The sequence below is a fragment of the Sciurus vulgaris genome, assembly GCF_902686455.1.
Source record: "Sciurus vulgaris genome assembly, chromosome: 2".
Lineage (NCBI taxonomy): Eukaryota > Metazoa > Chordata > Mammalia > Rodentia > Sciuridae > Sciurus > Sciurus vulgaris.
This window is the reverse complement of record NC_136462.1, coordinates 98994363-99018720: the sequence shown is the minus strand read 5'-3', so window position 1 is coordinate 99018720 and position 24358 is coordinate 98994363. Positions and strand designations below refer to the sequence as shown.

General features: G+C 34.5%; 1 protein-coding gene across 3 annotated transcripts in view; it reads left to right on the top strand.

Annotated features, from left to right (window-relative positions):
• The window catches only part of TRPM7 (transient receptor potential cation channel subfamily M member 7), a 105606-nt gene that overhangs the window by 4581 nt on the left and 76667 nt on the right, over positions 1 to 24358 (top strand). For all 3 annotated transcript variants that reach the window (XM_079129875.1, XM_079129874.1, XM_079129876.1), the window contains exons 2-3: positions 17294 to 17373; positions 20480 to 20518. In XM_079129875.1, the coding sequence (XP_078986001.1) occupies positions 17294 to 17373; positions 20480 to 20518 (119 nt within the window). The remainder of the gene's footprint in view (positions 1 to 17293; positions 17374 to 20479; positions 20519 to 24358) is intronic.

Here is a 24358-nt window from a genome sequence, read left to right as displayed (position 1 = left end):
CCATTTACCTGCCAGACTTCAGGAAACCTTAGCCTTTGGAAACCCAGTTCCTAATTGAAAGTAAGGAAAAACTCTTGAGCCAAGCCATATAAGGAGCCTAACAACCTTGTAATCAGGGTTCACTGATTGAAAAACATGTGCAAAGTGAAATTTAACAGGTTTAGTTAGCTCCTTTCCTCTGACAAATTGCTAGCACACTGGAAATGATAGAAGGAAATACATCCAAGAAGCAGATTCTTTATTATAAGGAGACTAGAGAAACATTCATTAGAGTTAGAGTTTTACATTATTCTTCAATATATGAATCCGTAGTTTTCCTTTTCTTTAAGAATATAATTTACCATACACAATACACAGAAGACACTCTTGTGAAAGAAAAGTATATAAGTAGACTTTAGATAAATTTTTATAGGATTAGCTCACAGGTGTTAGCATTTAACTGTGGTTTTTGTTCTGAATTTTTTACATATATCAGTGCTTCAAGAGAATTCCTTTTGTGCGTGTGATTGTATGTGTGATTAAACCTAGGGTCTTGAGCCACACCTCTAGCCTCCTCAAGAACATTCTAAGAAATAGACACTGTCTCCCATTATTAATATGAAAAAAGAAGCATCTGCAACAAAATTGCTCGCCTAAGGTCACAAAGCTAATAAGTGGCAGAGTAGGTGTTTAACTGTCAAACTATATAAACTTGGAGGTGGATCTTCATATTCAGGGATACATATATTCTTAGGATAGATTATTTACAACTCAATTATATACATTTTGTTTTGTCAAAGTGCAGACTTAGTAGTTGAGGGAATCCTTTGTAGATTGGAAATCACTAATTCGGTAGATTTCTGTAAGGGTAGAATTCTTCATTCAGAACTGCAAAAACCTGTTCATTAATGTATCAGTAGAGTATCATCACACTGCAGGAATAGACACTTGATACACTTTACTCACAACATGAAGACCCAGGTTTTTAAATAGAGAATGCCCTAATTATTTTCTTTAGATTTTTCTTTTTCCAATTTATTTTTGTGTTATCACCTGAAAACTATTGATCTCCATTGATCCATTTAATTCAATAGATTTTGTTACTTTGGTAGGGGGAAAAAAAGTCATTTTAGTAAGGAACCAGGAGCCAGGAGTAAAATGAATTTAAATTGTGACATTTGACTTCAATTACATAATATTTAAAAGTAAACATATATAATTAAGGGTTTTTTGGTAGTTGCTTTTAAAAAGAAAATTTTAGTTGTAGATGAACACAGTACCTTTATTTTATTTATTCACTTATGTGTTACTGAGGATTGAACCCAGTGCTTCACACATGCCAGGCAAGCATTCTACCACTGAGCTACATCTCCAGCCTTGGTAGTTGCCTTTATTTATTTATTTATTTATTTATTTATTTATTTATTTATTTTTTTTATTGTAAACAAATGGGATACATGTTGTTTCTCTGTACATGGCGTAAAGGCATACCATTTGTGTAATCATAAATTTACATAGAGTAATGTTGTTTGATTCATGGTAGTTGCTTTTGATTAGGGAATTCAGATATATAAAATAATGGGTAGATTATAATATAGATCACATACCGAGATTAAGAAATAAAATATTACAGATAAAATTGAAGTTTCCTATGTATCTCATTAAGATCCCATTACACTTTCCACTTTTGCAGACTTAACTGTCATACTTAGTTTGGCTATGGTTACCTCCTCTTTTCCAGTTTTCCTTTGTATACCCCAGTGCTAACTTTTTTGTTTCATGAACTGCATATCTCTCTTCAACTTGTGCCTTTTTTTTTTTGTTTTTTACTTTGTTGGTGGTAGACTATTTGTTCATTTAGTTTTGGGTTGTTGATGTTTGTTTTTTTTTCACTTTCTTCCCCCCAACTCCCTGTTTTGTTTTTTTGTTTTTGTTTTTTAATATGGTGCTGGATATTGAATCCAGGGCCTTGTGCATGCTAAGCTGACATTCTGCCATCTAGTTATGTCCCAAAGTCCCTAGTTTTTAATTGAGTTTTTAAATACAGTACTGGAAATTGAATGTAGGGTTGCTTTTCCACTGAGCTTCACCCCCGGCACTTTAAAAAGATATATATTTTTAGTTGTAGATGGGCACAATACCTTTATTTTATTTATTTATTTTTATGTAGTGCTGAGGATCGAACCTAGTGCCTCACTTGTGCTAGGCAAGCTCTGAACCACCAAACTATAATCCCAGCCCCCCAGCACTTTGTTTGGCAGGGTGTCACTAAATTCCTGAGGTTGGCCTAGAATTTGGGATCCTCCTGCCTCAACCTCCTGAGTAGTTGGGATTGCAGGTGTGTAACCACCATTCCTAACCCTGATTTTAAATTTTAATGTGATCATATATCAGTATTTTCTTTATGTGAGTTTTCTTATCTTTAGGTCATGAAGTTGCTCTTTTTTTCGGTAAAAGTTTTAAAGTTTTGCTTTTCATATTTTGACTTTAATCCATCTGATATTCATTTTTTTAATTTAGTGTGATAGTTCTTGTACATATATTGTAACAGTTCATATTTCCACTGATTTATTTTGCTATCCCCATCACCAAGTTTCTTTAAATGCAGATTTGTTTCTAAATAAATTTGCTTTCTTGCGACTGTTTATTTATATTGATTTTTGACAATCTTATGTGTCTAGGCAAAATTTATTGACAGTATAAGAAATTTAAAATGTTTGATTTTTTTTTCTGCCATTATACTTAGCTTTTTATCTTAAAAAATATTTTTAATTCCTTTTCATTTTACTAATAATTTTTCATGTTAAAATGAATTATTTTAAGCAAGACTTTGTGTGGGCTGAGGAAAAGTTACCATTGTTTGGGCTGAATTGAGGTTGACTACTTTCTAGATGTAGTATTCTCAGCCTTTAATTATGTCATGTATTGGAGCCCACTGTATGGCATGATAGCAATTGCTATGGTTCTCTTTATCATATATTTTATACCCCACAAATTTGGGGCATTATTGGACTGTAAACAATCAGGGTAGCAGTTCCCTGGAGAAATCAGTAGGAAAAGCAAAGTGAACAGAAAAAAGGTGTAGGATTCTCTTTACAAATAAGGCCATGGTCTGGATTTGATTTAGTTTACACACACACACACACCTTTTTGGGGGAGGTACTGGGAATTGAGCTCATGGGTACTTTAACCATTGAGCTATATCCCCAATCTTTTTCATTTTTTATTTTGAGACAGGATCTCATTAAGTTGCTGAGGCTAACCTTGAACTTTTGATCCTCATGCCTCAGCCTCCTGAGTAGCTGGGATTACAAGTGTGTGCAACCGTGCCCTGCTAATATATATAATTTTTCTACCAGCTGTCATTCTGCAGATTGTTTGCAATAACACCTTAAAAACTTTCTCATAGTGTTCATATCCACTTAAGAATGAGAGTGAAATTCTATACTTATGCCTGTAAGAGTGATAGAATAAGCAAATGAATTGAACTCTGCTAGGGGAAATCAGAGAGTGCCAGTGTATTTCAGTGTTTTGATTTAGTTAAGCCTTATTTTTCTTTGTCATTATTTGTGTCATCCTTTCAGGCATGTTGACCCATATACAAATTTATCTCAACTCAGTTTCTAAGTCTTTAGTGTTATTTAATTTTTCTTAAGTACATGCATTGTAGTCCAACCTGACTAGGACAGTCATTAGTTAACCTGACTGTACTTGAACTCCAAATTCTGTTTTTCCTATAGTGGGCAACAGAAATATCTATTGAGTTATTTTATTTATCTGAGTGCTTGGCTCTGCCCCATGTGTATGTACTTAATTGGTCAACTGGAGGTTTGTACAGAGTTAATATTCCTCACCAGGGCTCTTTTTCTGTGACTCCTTTGCAGAAAATTACCCATCACTTTCTAGCTACCTATCCACTTGAACTTAATATTCTGGTTCTTTAGATCAGTAAGATTGCAAAATTTCTATTAGTATTTTAGGTATTAAATAGGCATGCATTAGATTCTTATCTTCAGGCAAATAGCCTTCAAAATCTGAAAATTCACTCAGAATTGTTCCTTTATCCCAGGTATAGACTGTCCAGTTCCTTCTTGCTTTCAGTTCTTCAGTGCCATTAAGTAGTTATCCTTACCTTTAGTCTATAGAGTTTCTGGGGATTATTGACTAATAGACCAATTCCTTCATAGCTGTAAGCTCCTTTCTCATTTTAATACATAGAATCAAAATGTATTTAGTTGTAAAAAAATGGATTAATTTCCACACGTTAACCTTGAAGTATAATTTTTTAGGAATCTTTTTTCCCCTCAGTTTTTGCAGCAGCATTTACACAGTAGAAGGATGTGCTGGTACTAAATTATTTGGAGTATAGGATGTGGTTAGAAGGTTTATTATATGTGTGCCCTTATTGTTGGTAGACTGATATGAAAAATTTATGGAATTTATTTATGTTTTGTACCAGGGATTAAACCCAGGGTGCTTAAGCACTGAGCCACATCCCCACTCTTTTTATGTTTTTATTTTGAGACAGGGTCTCACCAAGTTGCTTAGGGCCTCACTAAGTTGCTGAGACTGACTTTAAACTTGGAGTTCTCCTGCCTTAGCCTCCCTCACCACTGGGATTACAGGTGTGTGCCAGTGTGCCCAGCTAATTTGTGGAATTTTAAGTGATAATCAATATGGTCAGAATTTGACTGTGTGCCATTTTGTATTGATTATTTTGTTTAATATTCTGAGTATTGTGAGGCAAATACTTTGGTGTATTTTACAGGTAAGGAAACAGAGCCTTGAAACTTGTGCAAGGTTGCACACATTAGTGAACAATAGAGCTGAGATAATAACTCAAATTAATCTAGCTCCAGAAACTGTACTCTTTAACCACTGAAGATTACTAAGTAATCTTTAAGATTCCTTCCTGTGCTAACATTCTGTGAATGTTCAGGTTGAGCATCCCTAATTTAAAAATCTGAAATGTTCCAAAACCCTAAACACTTGCTTTTCTTTTTTTCTTCAGTGCTAGGGATCAAACCCATGTCCTTGTACCTGATAGGCAGTTGCCCTGTCACCGAGCTACATCCCCAGCCTGTAACTCAAAACTTTTTGAGGGTCCACATAACACAACTGGAAAATTTCATACCTGACTTTACTTAAGTCACAGTCAAAATGCAGGCATACTAAGCATATTTTATAAAATGCCTTTACTCTATGTGCCTAAGGTATATGTAGAAATTAATTTTGTGTTTAGACTTGGTTCTGTTACCCAAGACAGCTCATTATGTATATGCAAATATTCTAAAATCTGAAAAAAAATGCAAAATCCAAGAAATGTATGGTTCCACGCATTTTGGATAAGGGATATTCAACTTGTATTTAGTTTTTACATTACTTGGAACATAGAAGTTTAGGAATTTTCAGATTTGTGTTTGTAGTTTGCCACCTCTTGGTATAATTCAGTAATGCACCCTAGCAAAAGAAGAAAATAATATAAAATTAGGAATTTATGTATGTGTTTGTAATCCTGGATGGATTGGGTAACTAATGGCAGAAGAGAAACTTTAGAATTTCAAAAACCATAAAGCTGATCATTGGGTGGGATTTACATCTTTCAGCTGGGGTGTGTGAATATTGGGGACATGAAGTCAGTTCTAATGTAACTAATAAAGGACCAGTGAAGAAAGAAAATATGTGTAGTGGGGAAATAGATTTGCATTTGGCCATCATATACACTGAGAGGTAATAAATCCTTGAAATATACAAAATTGGTGTATAAGGTAGAAGGAGTGGTAGGACATAGTCTTAAAACTGGCTAAAGTTGTATGTTCCTGAAGGCATAAAATTTAGTAAAAATTTGTGAGCATGGAAGTGACACAATTTAAGTGGCTTAGCAAATAGTTTTGCTAAAGTTTTGGATGGATTTGCTAATTAGAAACTACTCATTTTAGTTTTCTCCCTGCCAGACTAATCTTTGTAAAGAGAACTCTGATCATTTTTATGTCAAATACTACTTGGAATTAATTTTTCTCTCTTATATAACTATCTTTTAAGTGAAAATATTTTAATTTGCTGTTAGTAGGAAGGTTTTAACTATGAAAAATATGTATCTGATTCATTGGATAATTGGAATGAAATTTTCAGTTAATTAATATCCAGAGTTTTGCAACCCTTTATTTAGAACCTATGATTTATTGGTATTAGTCTATTTTTTGAAGTCTGTTGATTTAATTTCCCCATACCTGTCTCTACCCTATCTTGAGTAATTGTAGTCAGAGATGCTCAGGCAGATAATTGCTGAGAGGCAGAATAGGAGAAAGAAAAGGAGAAAGGCTTAATGCTGGTTAGCAGTTCTAGAAATTACCACTGTTTAGAAGAAGTATATTAGCCATTTTGTTCTGTTTTTATTTTCTATGTTCAGAAAGTTATGTGTAGAGTGATCACATTAGAATTTTCATTTTGAAAGTAATTTATATTCTACCCATCAATTTAAGAAAAGATGTAAGAAAGGTAGCATATTGAAAGGGTATCATCGTGATTTTGTAATGCTTATTTTACATATCTTAAAAAGTCAGGACAAACTGTTAGCTGTGTGGCTTTGGTTTTCTAAATTCTTTGTCTAAGTCTTTGTATCTATAATGTGGGAGTACTAATAGCACTCCCTTCATAGGTTTGTGAGCCCAAAATGAATTTAAGGCATATAAAATGCACATAAAATGTTTAGAACAGTGCCTGATAACCACATTGTTTCTGTTAATTATTTTCTTGTTATATGCACTTTGAGCAAAGGGTTAACAAAACTCTTTATCTGTTGTATGAGTAACTGACCTTTGTTGAACAACTCTTAGTTTCTTTCATAGCTTTGAAAGAATATATTAGTGTCAACTATGATTTTAGGCAACATTTTTATGTCGCTTGTGGGTAAATTGAATGTGAATTGGGAAACTAAATATCTAGTAATAAAGGTGACTTGGAATTTCCCTGTGTGCAGTGAGTCCTGTAACTGGACTTATCTCCTTCCCTGACCTTTGGAAGCTATTAGGTTGTTAGAAGAGATAATGGCTTTATAGTTTCATACATATTGTTGCAAATGGCAGGATCTCTTTCTTTTTTTTAAGGTTGAATACTATTCTGTGGTATTCATAATAAGGTTTTTGATCATAAGGCAAGGGTAATTCTGTACCTACCTATTCAATGTGTAGCTTGTCACTTTTAACTCAAGTGGTCTGCTGCATGGTTGATCCAGGAACTCTTACCAAAGAAGAATTTTTTCTTTCATTTTTTTTTGCAGTACTAGGAATTGAACCCAGGAATACTCTACCACTTTTATATTATTTATTTTAAGGCAGGGTCTTGCTAAGTTGCTGAGGCTAAAAAGTTGTGATCTTCCTTGCCACATCCTCCCTAGTCACTGGGATTACAGAATGTGCCACCAGGAGGCAAAGAGGAACATTTGCTGCATTGTTGGCAATCTGTGACCCTTAATCTGTTTTTCTAAGAGTCTGGTACCAAGGGCAGCCTGTGGTATTTTGGGCATCTTTGTCCATGATTGAGCCCAGAAAGATTCCCTGGTGGGCGTTTGTAGTCCCAGGACCTTCATTTGTTGGATAAAGCAGTTTATAAACAACCACTATCTTCAGGAACTTTACATGTATGAAAACAGCATAAGGCTTAAGGTGTTTTATAAGTGTAACTTACAGCTGTAATTGAAGATTACATATAAATACCTTAGCTCTTGACTTATTCTAAATTAACTATTTAAGGTTTATTTTGTTGTTGTTTTTAATATTCATTTAGTTAAGTTTCACCAATATAATGTCTAGGTGTGGGCTTCTTTATTAAAATCCTACTGAACTGTGGTCATGGCTAGTTGTTTGAATAGTGTAAAAGGAGAAAGTCCAAACAGATCTTATATTATACTATCTAAATCTAAATTTTTATTAATTAAGCAACCAGTAAAAGTGAAGGAATAAGTACAATCACTAATCTGCCTTTAAAAAAAAACAAACCAGTTCTGAATTTTCTGGGAAGCAAACATTTTAAATCACAAATCATTCTGTAATTTTAGTGCCACCCCTAAGTATTACATGTCTTCATAATAAAAACATAACAAAAATTTCTTAAGTTTAAAACAGTAGACTAGGTTAATTTGATAGAAATTCTGCCTCACCTCATCATGTGTGAGAGCACCACTACCAAATTATTTTTTTCAAGTTGCAAGCAGAAGTCACAAGAATATATGTCTGTCCCCTACCCCTCCTGTTTAGAGGTGATTTGCTTAGCTTCAGTGTGTGGTTGTGGAATTTGAGAAAGGACCAGGGATAAAAGTATTAGTTTTATGTCAACCAGATCTCCTGGTTCCCAGGACATTGCTCAAAATGTGATCCTGGGGACAGTCCCATTGCTCTGGACTTCAGATATTTATCCAGAGAACAAAATGAATGACTAGGTCCAAGGTTTTTAAAGCTCTGCTTTTCAGAATGGAATCAGAAGAGTGGAGTTCCATTTACTGAGATGGGAATGATTGCATGAGAAATGAGTGTTTAGGTGAAAGTTCAGTTTTGGCCATATTGTTTGCCAATGATTATAGACATCAAGATAGGGCTGGAGGGACTGGGGCTGTGGCTCAGTGGTAGAGCACTTGCCTCACATGTACAAGACACTAGGTTCAATCCTCAGCACCACATAAAAATAAATAAATAAAGAAAAAAAAAGTTGTGTTTGGATAGAGCTCTTAGATCATGAGCATGATGTTCAGGGGAAGATCTGGAATGGAAATATAAAATTCTAAGTTATCCACTGAATCAATGATAATCTGGTATGAGCACTAAAACAGTGAATGTAGTTTGGAAAAAGAAGTCTGAAGTCTACTCTTTTAAAGATTGGATATGGCAGCCTTAAAAAGACTGGGAAGGGCTGGAGATGTAATCCAATGGTACAACATGTATTGAGCATAGGCAGAACCCTGGGTTGAATTCCCAGCACTTCAAAAACCAAATAAGCGGGCTGGGTAGATAGCTCAGTCGGTAGAGTGCTTGCCTTGCAAGCACAAGGCCCTGGGTTCAATCCCCAGCACCACAAAAAAACAAAACAAAACAAACAAAAAAAACCCAAATAAGCCCCAAACTTAAACAGTCTCAAAAAAAAAAAAAAAAAAAAAAAAAAAAAAGAAAAAGAAAAAAAAGAAAAGATTTGGGAGAAACGAATGAATTAGTAAGGAGATAAAAGGAGTAGACCATGGACAAGGATGTTAATGGTCAACTTTGTTGAAGTGTTGCTGAAGATGAGACCTGAAAATTGACTTTTAATTAACATTAAAGAATGTCATTGATAGCTTTGCAAAACCTTATTTCAGAAGAGTACTTGGCTTGAAAATCTGACCTTGGTTCTGAAAGGAGAAGAAAAGGAGGAAGAAACCCAATAACAACCAAAAAAACTGTTTTCTTTATGCTCTTCACTGTAGGTTGTAGGCAGAAATAGAAGATAGCCTAGGGGATTGTGAAATGAAGAAAAAGCTTGTTGCCTTTTATTTTTAAAGATTTGGAGAATAAGAGCTTGTTGCATGCTGATGGGAATGAGATGTAAAAGAAGGAAAATATGAGAAGAGAATTGGTGGAGAATTGACTTTGAGGCATAGTATTTAGGGCATGTGAAGAGTTGTTGGAGTACAGATAAGTCACATGAGGGAAGGCAGAATATGTGGATATACTCATTGGTTGGATAGATGTGATAAAAGTTTGTGGAAGAGCTGGCTGATTGCTTCAGTGAAATGGAAAGGAAGAGTGAGAATAATGGAGGAGGGTTGGAAGTTTGAGAAGAGATCATGAGAAATCATCCATGAGAGTGAGAAGGTGGACCAAGGAAGCATAGTGTGATTTGGGAGCATCATTAAAAGGTAATTGAGGTTCATGTTCAGAGTTTTAAAATGAAACCAGTCAGGTAACGTGTTTTCTTTAGTCATATCAACAGTATACATGCAGTCATAGAGTGGATGGGGAATTGGGTTGAATCAAAATTGGATTTGCTGTGTGTATACTAGGAGCAAAATGACTTATAGTGAAGTTAGAGTGATTCCCAGCACCCGACAAGGGATGTAAAGGAGGTTCTTTAGGAGATAAGCAGATTTTAGAGTAAGATGCCGGAGGTACGATGCCACATTAGCTTTAGCAAATAGAGAATTTTTATTGATGAAGGGCCCTAAGTTCCAGAGGGCATCCTTTTCTTGATGGTTGGAGTATCATGGTGTGATTTGCTCCTACCTAAGTGAGCCTACATAAAGGAGAACCTTTTACCTAGGAAATGGACATTTTGATTGTAGGTAAGGAAACAGAATTTTGAAAACAGAAGTTAAAATGTTGAGGATAACTTCTAAGATTTATTATCATCAGGGTGCCTGAAGTAGACTCAGGAAAGTCTGCAAAACTTAATTCATCATAATTTTGTCCAGAATGCTCTTCTCTCATAGGTTTCCTTTTGAAACATAAGCTTTTTGTTATATTATTCTGGTAGCCAATGAGAGGAGGATGAAACCTAAAATCATTACTCAATTTTGTAGAATTTCTCTTAATCTCAGTGTGTAATACTTCTTCTCTTTGGTGGTTCTTTCTAATCAGTCATCAGTAGTAGAATAGAGTGTCTGGAAATTGAGGCAGAAGCCTAAGAGAGGTTATAAAAGGTAATTAAAGGGCTGGGGTTGTGGTTCAATGGCGGAGCACTTGCCTAGCATATGTGAGGCACTCGGTTTGATTCTCAGCAGTAGATATAAATAATTGAATAAAATAAAGGTCCATTAACAACTAATTTTTTTAATAAATTAAAAAGTCTTTCAAAAGTTGAAATTTCAGATTTATTGAAAGATTGAAAATATAGTGTGAAAAATTCTTGCAAACTTTTCAGTTTTTCTAGTGTACCACTTTTCTGTGTGCGTGTTTAATCCTTTTCTTCTGAACTGTTATATTTTTCCTAGGATATGTATATTTCATGTTTTTAAATGTTGATAGTGGCCTGTTATTTTCTATTCTTTCTTTATATTTTGTCTACTCACTTTTACTGTTATTCATGCTCTCTCTTGTTCCACTTTAATGGAGCTTTACTTAGGAATTTATCTTCACTTTGTTTTTAAAATTTCATTTATTTTTTACTTTTTATTTTTCTTTCTTTCAATATATTTTTTCCAGTATATTTTTAAAATTAGACACTTAGCTCATTAATTTTCAACCTTTGTTTTCTAATATAATCCCTTAAGGCTATACTTCCCTCAAGTACCATTTATATTACATTGCTTAGATTTCAAAATGCATAGAATTTTTATTCGTCACTTCTAAGAGTTTTAAATTTTAATTATCTTTTTCTTTGGTAAGTTTTTTAAGTAGTTTCAGATATCAAGAGCTTAAAATTTTTGATTTACATTTTGTTAATTGCACTGTGATTAGTTAATATCATCTGAAAGATACCTGTTGTTTGAAAATTTGTTGAAGTTTGCTTTATGGTTAAGTACATGATCAATTTTTATAAATGCCCCATGCATACTTGAGAAAAGTGAATGGGTCTTCTGTTTGTTATATGCAGAAATAAGCATATGCTCATTAAGTCAGGCTTCTTAAAACCTTCTAAATACCTTTCCTGATTTTTGTTTATTTAATAGAGAAATGTGTTAATCTTCTGTTGTGATCCCATATTGTCTAATTCTCCCTATTTTTGCTTTATGTATTTTAAGACTTTAATTTTATTTGTTTTCAGTTTTGGTAGATTGAATATTTGTAATTATGTAACAACCCATTCTATCCCTAGTTTTAAAAAAAAACAACATTTTTTAGTGGTAAATGGTCTTTTATTTTATTTATTTATTTTTAAGTGGTGCTGAGGATTGAACCCAGTGCCTCATACATCCTAGGGAAGCATTTCACCACTAAGCTTCAGCTCTGGCCCCCATTCTATCCCTGTTGATGTTTAGCATCTTTTAAAAAAATATTATCTTTCTTTTGTTTAGACTTTTGCTTGATGTCTTTTTCTATCATGCTCTTACGATTTAGGTATATATCTTAGAAATACCTAGTATCTTAGCTGGGCTTTGTTTTTAAATTAAATCTGACAGTGAGACTGTAGTTCTTAGCAAGAACCTATCTCTAAATAAAAAGGGCTGGGAATATAATTCAGGGTTAGAGCACTTGCCTCACATGTTGGAGGCTCTGGATTTGATCCCTAACACATGAAAAAAAAAAATTGATCTGACAGTAACTTTTTTTTTATTATTATTTTAAATTTATTTTTATTGTAAACAAAGGGGATACATGTTGTTTCAGTTTGTACATGGAGTAACAGCATACCATTTGCATATTCATATATTTACATAGAGTAATGATGTTTGATTCATTCCGTTATTTTTTCCTTCCCCCCCATCCCTCCCACCTCTCTTTTCCCTCTATACAGACCCTCCTTCCTCCATTCTTGTCCCCCTCCCACCCCCCATTAAGTGTCATCATCCGTTTGTCAGTGAGATCATTCCTCTTTTGGATTTTTGAGATTGGCTTATCTCACTTAACATGATATTCTCCAATTTCATCCATTTGCCTGCAAATTCCATAATTTTATTATTCTTTATAGCTGAGTAATATTCCATTGTATATATATGCCACAGTTTCTTTATCCATTCATCAATTGAAGGGCATCTAGGTTGGTTCCATAGTCTGGCTATTGTGAATTGAGCCGCTATGAATTTAGTTGTTGACTCTTCATTCTTTTCTGGAATGCGCTCCATGCAATGAATTTTCCTCTTAGTACTGCTTTCATAGTGTCCCAGAGATTTTGATATGTTGTATCATCATTCTCATTGACCTCTAAGAATTTTTTAATCTCCTTCCTGATTTTTTTTGTTACCCATGTTTCATTCAATAGATATTATTTAGTCTCCAAGTGTTGGAGTAATTTCCTTTTTTTATTTTGTCATTGATTTCTACTCTCAGTCCATTATGATCTGATAGAACACAAGGCAGTATCTCTATTTTATTACATTTCCTAAGGGCTGCTTTGTGGCATAACACATGGTCTATTTTCGAGAAGGTTCCATGTGCTGCTGAGAAGAAAGTGTATCCACTCGTTGATGGATGGAATGTTCTATATATGTCTATTAAGTCTAGGTTATTGATTGTGTTATTGAGTTCTATGGTTTCTTTGGTTGGATTTTGTTTGGAAGATCTATCTAGTGGTGACAGCGGTGCGTTAAAGTCGCCCAGAATTATTGTGTTGTGGTCTATGTGATTCTTGAAATTGAGAAGGATTTGTTTGATGTACAGGGATGCACCATTGTTTAGGGCATAAATATTTACTATCGTTATGTCTTCCTGATTTATGGTTCCCTTAAGCAGAATGAAATGTCCTTCTTTATCCCTTCTGACTAACTTTGGCTTGAAGTCCACTTTATCTGAGATAAGGATGGAAATCCCTGCTTTTTTACTGAGTCCATGTGCGTGGTAGGTTTTTTCCCATCCTTTCACCTTTAGTCTGTGGATGTCTTTTTCTATGAGATGAGTCTCTTGCAGGCAGCATATTGTTGGGTCTTTCTTTTTAATCCATTCTGCCAGTCTGTGTCTTTTGATTGAGGAGTTTAGGCCATTAATGTTCAGGGTTATTATTGAGAAATGATTTGTATTCCCAGTCATTTGGCTTATTTTTGGTTTTTAAGTTGGCTTGGTTTCTCCTTTGAGTGTTTTTTCTCTAAGGTAGTTCCTCCCTTTGCTGACCTCCATTGTTGTTTTTCATTTCCTCCTCATGGAATATTTTGTTGAGAACATTCTGTAGCGCAGGCTTTCTATTTGTAAATTCTTTTAACTTTTGTTTATCATGGAAGGATTTTATTTCGGCTTCAAATCTGAAGGTTAGTTTTGCTGGGTATAGGATTCTTGGTTGGCAACCATGTTCTTTCAGAGCTTGAAATATGTTGGTCCAGGCCCTTCTAGCTTTTAGAGTCTGGGTTGAGAAATCTGCTGCTATCCGTATTGGTCTCCCCCTATATGTAATCTGATGCTTTTCTCCTTTGCCTTCAAAATCCTATCTTTATTTTGAATGTTAGGCATTTTCATTATAATGTGCCTTGGTGTGGATCTGTTGTGATTCTGTGCATTTGGTGTTCTGTAAGCCTCTTGTATTTGATTTTCCATTTCATTCTTCAGGTTTGGGAAATTTTCTGATATTATTTCCTTGAATAGGTTGTTCATTCCTTTGGTTTGTATCTCTGTGCCTTCCTCAATTCCAGTAATTCTTAAATTTGGTCTTTTCATGATGTCCCATAGTTCTTGGAGATTCTGTTCATGATTTCTTACCATCTTCTCTGTTTGGGCGACTTTATATTCAAGATTAAATATTTTGTCTTCATTGAGGTTCTGTCTTCCAAGTGGTCTAGTCTGTTGGTGATGCTTTCCATTGAGTTTTTTTTTTATTTGGTTTATTGTCTCCTTCATTTCAAGGATTTCCGTTTGGTTTTTTTTGAGAATCTCTATCTCTTTTTTGAAATGATCTTTTGCTTCGTGCAGGTGCTCTTTCAGCCTATTGGTATTATCATTCATTGCCTGCATTTGTTCTCTTATCTCATCCTTTGCTTCGCGAATCATCTTAATCATGTATAATCTGAAGTCCTTTTCTGACATTTCTTCTACCATACTGTCATTGGATTCTATTACTATAGAATCTAGATTTGTTTGGATCATTTTCTTCCCTTGTTTTTTCATGTTGTTCATGTATCTTCCCCTCTAGCAGCGCAGATCTGGTGTATTGCAGATTTCCCCCTGTAGGCTTATAGTGGCCCTATAGGTTTCCAAAACCCTTTCTTTAAGGGGAGATCAATATAAGCAGTGCCCAAATGAGACACTATGCAATCCTAGACCAAATAGCCCCTGTGGGGACAAGAACAAAATTGTCATAATAAACAAATGAGTTCAAATGTTATCTTCAGTAAAACAAGCAGGTTTGCAGTAAGGTCTGCAGTTTCTGATGGAGGACAAAGAGGATGCAGAGGGATGTAGAATATGGCTGTTAATGGGATAAGAAAAGAATATACAGAAGTTCTAGAAAATAGAAAAGGTGAGAGTGTAATCAAAAGAAATCGGATGTTAGCATGCAAAAAGGAGAAAGAGACTCTGAGGGAACAGGTAAACAAAAGGAAAAGAAAGCAAGAAAGTTAAAGAAATAAAGACTTAAATTTTTTTTAAAAATGGAAAAAAGAAAATCTACTGTATAATAGTCATATACTAATGAAACTTCCCAGTGTTCAGTAGCCTGATGCATGAGAGGTACCTGACAATGAGCTTCAAGCCTCCAGCAGGCGTCTCAGGATGGGATTTGCCCCACCCGAAGATCGGAGCTATGGCTTCCAGAATTATCCAAGATGGCTGCTCTGGCTTCCAAATGTGTTGGCAAATGGGGAGTTGCAACTCAGGGGTGGATGTGGTCAGCTGGAGGTCCTGGAGACGGGATGCAGTTGGTCCGGCAGGGGTCCTGGGGGTCCAGTGTGTTTGGTGTAGTTGTGGGATCCTGGAGGCCGGGTGCAATCATTCGGTCTGGGTTCCCAGTGATAGGGCTCAGTCAGTTGGTCTGGGGGTCCTGGCAGCAGGGAGCAGTCAGTTGATGTGAGGGCCCCAGAGGCAGGGAGTGGTCGGTCGGGTTGAGGGATCCTGGAGATGGGGCTCAGTCAGTCCGGCCAAGGGTCCTATGGGGCCTGGTTGTTGTCTCAAAATGGCGGCAGCCACGTGTAATCAAACCTGCAGGTACTGTGACAGTGAACTTCCAGGCGACAGCAGGCAGCTGTTGCTCCACTGGCCGTCTGCAGTCAGTCTTCTGGCAGCTGTTGGACGATCGGGAGGTGAACCTCCAGCGTTGGGTGATGGATAGGTGTAAGGTAGGCGATGGACAGGCGAGAGGCAGGCAAATGGCGGATGATAGATGCCTGACAGTGAGCAGTCTGCTCTCAAAAAAGGTGTCGATATGCTGGCTGACGGTTAATTTTTTAAAAAATAATTTATTTATTTTGGTTTTTTGTAAACAAATGGGGTCCAACTTGTTTCTCTGGTTGTACATGAAGTAGAGTCATACCATTTGTGTAATCATACATGTACATAGGATAATGATGTTTGTCTCATTCTGTTATTTTTCCTTTCCCCCACCCCTTCTACCCCTCTTTTTCCTCTATACAATCCATCCTTCCTCCATTCTTGCCTCTCTCCCACCCCCCATTATGTCCCATCATGCACTTATCAGAGAGATCATTTGGCCTTTAGTTATTTGGGATTGGCTTGTCTCACTTAACATGATATTCTCCAACTTCATCCATTTGCCTGCAAATGCCATTATTTTATTCTTCTTTATGGCTGAGTGATATTCCATTGTGTATATATAATCACAATTCCATTCATCTATTGAAGGGCATCTAGGTTGGTTCCATAATCTAGCTATTGTGAATTGAGGAGCTTTGAACATTGATGTGGCTGCATCACTGTAGTATGCTGATTTTAAGTCCTTTGGGTATAGGCCACGGAGTGGGTCAAATGATGTTCCATTCCAAGTTTCTAAGGAATCTCCACACTGCTTTCCAGAGTAGCTGCACTAATTTGCAACCCCCCAGCAATGTATGAGTGTACCTTTCTCCCCACATCCTCTCCAACACCTATTGTTGTTTGCATTCTTGATAATCGCTGTTCTCATTGGGGTGAGGTGAAATCTTAGGGTAGTTTTGATTTGCATTTCTCTTATTACTAGAGATGTTGAACATTTTTTCATATATCTGGTGATTGCTTTTAGATCTTCTCTGAAGTGACTATTCATTTCCTTAGCCCATTTGTTGATTGAGTTATTTGTATTCTTGATGTAGAGTTTTTTGAGTTCTTTATATATTCTGGAGATTAGTGCTCTATCTGAAATATATGTGGCAAAGATTTTCTCCCATTCTGTAGGCTCTCTCTTCACATTGCTGATAGTTTTCTTTGCTGAGAGAAAGCTTTTTAGTTTGAATATAGCAATTATTGATTCCCGCTGACAGTCACTTTTAATTGTCTTTTAGATGGTCCATATCCGAGGATCACAGTGGTCCCTCTGGAGGTTTCTCGCTCACAGTGAAAATCTCACTTGATTTTTTTCTCAGCACTGCCCTCTTAAATCACATTGGATTTAAATGGAATTTTTCTAATGTTTTAAGTGTGCTGTCATCACTAAGAGTATACTGACTAATGGATTAAAACAAAATTAAATAGTATGGAAATATATTTTTATGTATTTATCATGAAATTGTTTTCTTCTTGTATTAATGGGTTAACTTACAAACCTTCCTTTAAAACTTTAGTCCCAGAAATCCTGGATAGAAAGCACTTTGACCAAGAGGGAATGTGTATACATTATACCAAGTTCCAAGGACCCTCACAGGTAAGCATACCTTTGTTTCTTTTGGGATCTTCTAGGAATTTAGATATGAATTATATTGTTGTTTATTCATTGAAAACAAAAGTCATTGAATTATTTGTAGTCACTTAATTTTTATAGTTATTGTTAATATTATTTTGGGAATGGGAAAAGTAAGATGAGCAAGATATCAGAAGAGTTCTTAATGACATTTACAGTCTAAAATTTCTTCCTCAAAGTGTTTCCCTATCTCCAACTCAAATTATGCTAATGTATTATAAAGATAGGTAGGTAATGTCTCTCTTTTTTGCCCTTAAAATTATTCATTCAATCATCTTTAGAACTCAAAGCATGTTTATACATGTATTTATTGGGCATCTACTGAATACCCAGCTCTGTGGTTCATGCTGAAGAAACCAATGTAAACCTACTAGTCACTATTTTGGTGTGGGGAGTGGCATTCGGGGTAAGCATTGCTGGGGAATGAACCCAAGACTTCACACATGCTAGGCAAGTGCTCTACCACTGATCTAGATCCCCAGTCCCTGTCACTCCTTTGTTTGCCAGTATATGGATAAATGAGCATTTACTGGAAAACGTATTAAATGTATTTTCAGACTGGGCGTGTCTCTGTCTTTTTGGTCTTTAAAGTGGGTTTGATAATAGAAAAAAGTTGAAAGTAAAGGATATTAACTATAATTCAAGAAAAGGGTGACCTCATGATATATATGTAAGAAACATTTTTGCTAATTTTTTTCTGTTGCCTAAAAATTAAAAAAAAAAAAAAAAGCTTAAAAAGGCAAATGAAAGACATCGTTATTTCCTTACTTTGTAGAGTACCTTTCTTCTCAGGCATTTAGAAAAAAAATTGACCAAGGCATTTACAAGATTTTTACATCTTCTTTTTCTATCTCGTCAAACCCTGTTTATCAGATTACCTTCTCTGCAACTTTTACTTCCATTAAGTATGTAACTCTTATGAAAAATAGATAAATAAGGTAATTTTATTAACTATTAACTTCACAAATTACAGTGTGAGTTTTTATCCATAATGAATACTAGGTAACTATTTGTCGAATAAAATTTCCAAAGCAAACAAAGCCTTTCCTTGTTTACGTTACATAAACCTGCCATTTGGATTCAACATTTCTCTTTATTTTAGGAGTTAAGATCCTAATTTTGAATGACTTTTTTACTTAAAATGAACACATTTCTATTGTAAGAGTAATGTACATAAGTTTTTGAAAACTTGAGGAGCAGTAAGTTGACCCTATACTGTTTCAGTACATCAAGACAGCCATTTGTTTTTAATTTTTTCTCAGTACTTAGTGTTTGTTTTAAAATATTGCTTCATTCTATCTATATAAAATATATCTGGTTTTAAACATAATGTTTAATTTTTTTATATTACAGGTATTTTACTAAAATGATAGTTAATATTCTATTAGTGTATTTTCCATAGTTTATATACTTATATCTACAAGTCATTTGAGTTGTTTTCAGTTTGTGGCCTTTATAAATTAACATTAGGCCACAATGAAGATTTTTGTGGATGGAACTTTCTTTTTATATTTAATGTCTCACCTCCCTTAGTTTATGTAATTTCAAATACTTTCTTAAAGGATTAAACTAGTATACATTATTACTGGTAGCAAGTAGGAATGTCTGACTAAGGTAACATATTCTGTCATCTTTAAGAAAAGGTGCTAAGTTGAAAACAGAGTACTTGTTAAAATTTTTTTCCTTTTCTCCCCTCATCCCTCCTTTTTAATAAAGAAGATAGAATATCACTTTGTTGTCCAGACTGGCCTTGAAATTTTGTTTGTTTTTAATCAACATTAATTACAATAGTATTGTAGTTTTGAATTTGCATTTATTTGATTACTGTTAAGTACGTTCTTTAAATGTCCTTCTATTTTAAAGTAAATTATTGAAATATTTTGATTAACTTTTTTTTGGTGGTGCTGGGGATTGAACCCAGGGCCTTTTGCTTGACATGCCAGCACTCTATGAACTGAGCTATATCCCCAATCCCTGATTAACTCCTTAGATAACCCTAATGTCTTTCCAATCATTAGAATGTATGATTCTGATTTTGTACTGCTTATTAAAGATATATGTTAATATTACATCAGCAATTCACATGGTTAGAACTTAAGTCTCGTTAGGTCAGTGTGCCAGTTTTCAAATAAAACTGAAAAAGTTGTAATTTTTCTTTATTTCAAAAAATAGATTGTATTATCAGTAAGGAGCTTATTTTCTATAATTTATTTCACTTTGCAGTACAGATAATAAAAACACTTGACAGGTGTTAAAGAAACCTCATAGCCAGGTGTGGTGGTATATGCTACCACAAGGTGCTTGGTAGGCTAAGGCAGGATCACAAGTTTGAGGCCAGCCTGGACAAATTTAGCAAGACCCTGTCTCAAAATTTAAAAAAGGGCTGGAACTGTAGCTCAGAGGTAGAGCATTCCTGGGTTTAATCCCCAGTAGCACCAAAAAACCCCTCAAGCTGTTAATAAGTGTCTTCAGCTGAAATTATCCATATGAGACATAACTTGCAAACTTAATTAGCTGGTCAGTTCTTTCTATACTAGTAGGAATTTCAAATTAATTTTATATTACTAGATAGTTTATGCTCCTGATTCAAAAGTTTACAAGGAGCCAAATGTTTTAAGTGACAGTTTCCTTTCCACTACTATGCTTTAGCTGTAAATTCTCCTTACCAAAGTAATCTGGTATCCATTCCTTTGAAATATTCTCCAGAAATAGTCTTTGCATGTCCATGCAATATTTATATATTCTCTTCCCTTCTTTAAGGTACATGCTGGTAAGCCTGTCAGGTTTATTACTTATCTTGGAGATCACTACTTTGTTTTTAATTTTAATTTTGTTTTTAATTTTAATTTATGCTTTCTAGATTTTGTGTCAGAACTGATTGTATTTAAAATAAGGAAGTTGTGTGAATTTAAAATGTTAACTTACATACAAATCAAGGTACACATGATCTATGTTACCTACTGAAAATTAAATATATACCTTTGTTTCTTTTTTGTAATTTATATAGTTTGGTTTAAAATTTAAAAAGTTTTCCATGAGATTGTGAATTATTTACCTTTATGTTTTGTAGATGCCTTCCAGGATGTCAAATTTGTCAACAACTTGTGAGGTAAGTTTAACGTAATTGAAAAATAAACAAAACTAATATATTAGAAATACTAGTTAGAATATACTAATATATTAGAATAGTTAGAATACAGTGTGATAAAACTTGCATCCTGTTATATTTGAAGGATGCTTTATCCAGACTTGAGGTGAAGGATCAGGCACTGCTGTTTAAAACTCAAATAGAGCTACCTGTGCAGAGTTCTAAAGTTAGTTGAGTGTGAGTTAGTTGGACAAAGAATGAAAGAAAGGGGTTTTTGGCAGAAAGAACAGATCTTGTGAAGGCCTGACAGTTAAGGACATCTTAGTTCTTTCAGGAGACTGAAGAATGTAAAATGGAGATTGGAGAGATCTAAGCCTGGAGAATAGGTAGGGGCCAAGTTATTTAAGTTTTATGTATACTATCTCATATGCTTTTGATTTTGCATTAGAAGAGTATTATAAAGGTGAGTAATATGCTAGATTTTTTCCTTCTTTCCCTCTGTCCCTTCCAGTAGTTGGCAAGTTTGAGGAGATTGGATAAGGGGAAAAGGCCAGTTCTGAAAGTTTTGGAATAATTATGGCAAAAAAAATGACAACCTGGAGGCTGAGGCTGTAGCTTGGTGGTAGAGTGCTTGCCTAGTGTGTGTGAGGCACTGGGTTCCATCCTCAGCACCACATAAAAATAAAATCATTGTGTCCATATACAACTAAAAAAAAAGACCCTGAATTAAGATAGTTGCTCTGATTATAAAGGGAAGTAGATACATTTGAAGGGATTCACAAATTAAGTAAATGCAATAGAATTTTTGAATGTAAGTTAGGCAGTTGAGTAAATGGTAATGTTGTTTAGTAGAGGAAGAAGATTTTATGTCTCTGGTAGGCTAGAAACAAGACTATAGAATGAGTTTATTTTAGGTACATTGAATTTGTTTTCCAGTCAATGAAGTCAACAGAAAACAACTGACAGTCTTTTACATTTGCTCTTATTTTTATTGCCTCCAGTGGTATTCATCTAGATGAAGTTCCATCAGCCTTATGTCTCTTCAGGTTGAAGAACTTCTTTTAGCATTTGTTAAGTACAGATATATCTGAAAATATTTTACTTTCATATTTAGAGGACATTTTCACTGGATATAAATTTCTGAGTCGAGTTTCCTCATTGCAGCACTTAACAGGATGTCATTTTATCTTTATGGCTCTTGTTTCTGGTGAGATGCAGTCACTCGTGTAATTGTTCCCAGTTTGTAATTTTTTTCTCTTGGCTACTTGAAAGATTTTTTTTGTTTTTTTAATACACATTTTTTTTGTTGCTTCATGCACAGTAACATGTCTATGATGGACCTAAGAATAATTCTCTTTGTACTTACTCTGTGTACAGAAATATCTGTAAGTTCAAAATTTTCACCTAATCGAGAAGGTGAAAATACTTAAAATTGTTCTTAAAATACTTTGCTACCCAATTTTTTTTTTTTTTTCCCTCTCTCTGGACTAGTTCTCTGGAACTCCAGATATTTCCACAGGTTGCTGTGATTTGGTTTTATTGTAATTCATTTTTTTTCTGCTTATCAAATTGGATAATTTGTTGATCTGTGCTTATAAACCCTTATTTCTACAATTGCCAGTATGCTGCAAACTTTTCATTTCATACTGTATATTTGTTTTAGAATTTATTTCTTTTTTAAAGTTTCCATTTCACTGCTGAGATATACTACCTCAACCCACGTTATGACCTTCTATTCCTGTAAGTTCTCAAATATATTTATTTATAAACCTGTATTCAATTTTTTATTAATTCCAACATCTGTATCAGTTAGGGTCTCTTTCTATTGATTTAATTCTTTTTTTCTTGATAATGGACCATGTTTTCTTGCTTTTTCGTATATCTAGTCATTTTTATTATAGGTTAGACATTATAGAAGATCTCCTCTAGGAGTTCTAGGTTATGTTATCCTTAAAGGGTCTTCGATTTCGATCTGACAGATGATTGAATTATTGGCTGTTCTTCGGTTTGAGGTTTGATTTTCTTGTTAAGGCAGTTCTATTCCTATTTTGAACTTCATCCTAGAATGTGGACCTTACTTGTAAGGTATAGCCTTTTTGGGGTTTCATCTGAATGCTTAAGGTGCTTGATGGTCTCTTTTTACTCTGTACTAAAAGTGCAATGTCTCTCAAATCTTTATGACCCCATTCTGAGACCCACAGAAGATAATTTCTGCTAGGCATTACAGAATCTTGTCTGACACATTAGACCATGGCCAAGGACCCATTGTGAATCTCCATTTGAGTTTTTTTTAATATCCTCTGGAATCCCTCTTCTCAGGTACCTTGCTACAAATGCCAACTATTTTTGTTTTCTTGCCTAGCTCAGTCATATTGCCATTTTCTCTCTGAGCACCTTTATATATCCAATTGTTGAGAAATTACCCCTAGCCTAGGTAGTCATGGGGGGTTACGTCAGGTTTTACCCTCATTTCAGATAGGGTTTCGTGGTTCCTCTTGTTCAGTGCCTGAAAGCTGTTTTCTCATATATTTTGTCCACATTTGTGTTGTGAGTTCTCAAGACAACCCATTAGATTTGGTAATAGCTAGAGTGAATCACAGTACTCATTGATAAGATCTAAACTGTGTTGAAGTGAAGTGTCCTCAGTTTCCTAAAATGTCTATAACTAGAAGGAGCATGTTAAATTTCATCTGACACCTTCTAAATCTATTGGTATGATTGAGAGGTTTTTCTCCATTACTCTGTTGATAAGTGGTTTTAGGAATTTTGGAGCAACCTTATATTCCCATTATGAACCTCACTTGAAATTGATTATTCTTTTGATATAATGCAGGATTCCATTTACTAATATTTGGTTAGCAAATTTTTGTGTTTATCCTAATGAGTTTTGTAGTTTTTTCTTACAATACTTTGTTTTTGTTTTTTTAAACTGGGATGAGTCTCATCTCATGAAATGGAATTAGTGAATATTTCCTGTTATATTTTATAGAAGAGTGTATGTAGAATTGAGATTATTTTCTCTTAAATGTTTTATTAAATTCACCAGTGAAGCCTTTTGGTCTTGAGTTTTCTTTGTAAGTTTAGTAATGATTAATTCAAAACTAGTTCCTAGGCAACATAGCAAGACCCTGTCTCAAAACAAAAGTAAATTAATTCCCTATTTAATTTTTTTGCTTCATCTCTCTGATTTTATTTTGATAATTGTATTGGTCTTTTTAGTAATGGACTTTTTGTTTTACTGGTTTTCCTTCATTGGTTTTTCTCTCTTTTATATTTCATTGTCTTTTTATTATTTCTTTCCCTTCTGTTTACTTTGTTCTTTTTATTTTTAAGGTAGAATTTAGATGACTATTGCTTTCAGATATTCTCTGATTTAAACTTTATATACCACAATTTTTTTTTTTGGCTATATACTGTCTGGTCTTTATTTAGTGAGATTGTTTTTTTGTTAATTTATATTTTCTTGCCTTTTGCATGCCTGGGAATTTTTAATGGGTGCTTCACATTATGAATTTTATGTTGTTGGGTTCTGGATTTTATTATATTCCATTAGGGACTTCTAGACTTATTTTAGCACATAGTTAGGTTATTTTGGATTATTTTGATCCTTTCAGATCTTGCTTTTACACTTTGTCAAGTTAAGTGTGTCATTAGTTTCAAAATACTTAAAAATTTTCCTGTTAAGAAGTATGCTGTCTAGGTCTCATTTAGTCCTAATTAGACAAAACTTTTCTGAAAACCCTATCTTAGGCTGTATGTATTATAAGATAATTTTGTTTGATGGGAACCCAAATGGTTCTCTGTCCTTCATTAAGGACAGAGCTTAAGGAATTGTTTGGCCTTCTGCTGTCTAGTGGTTCT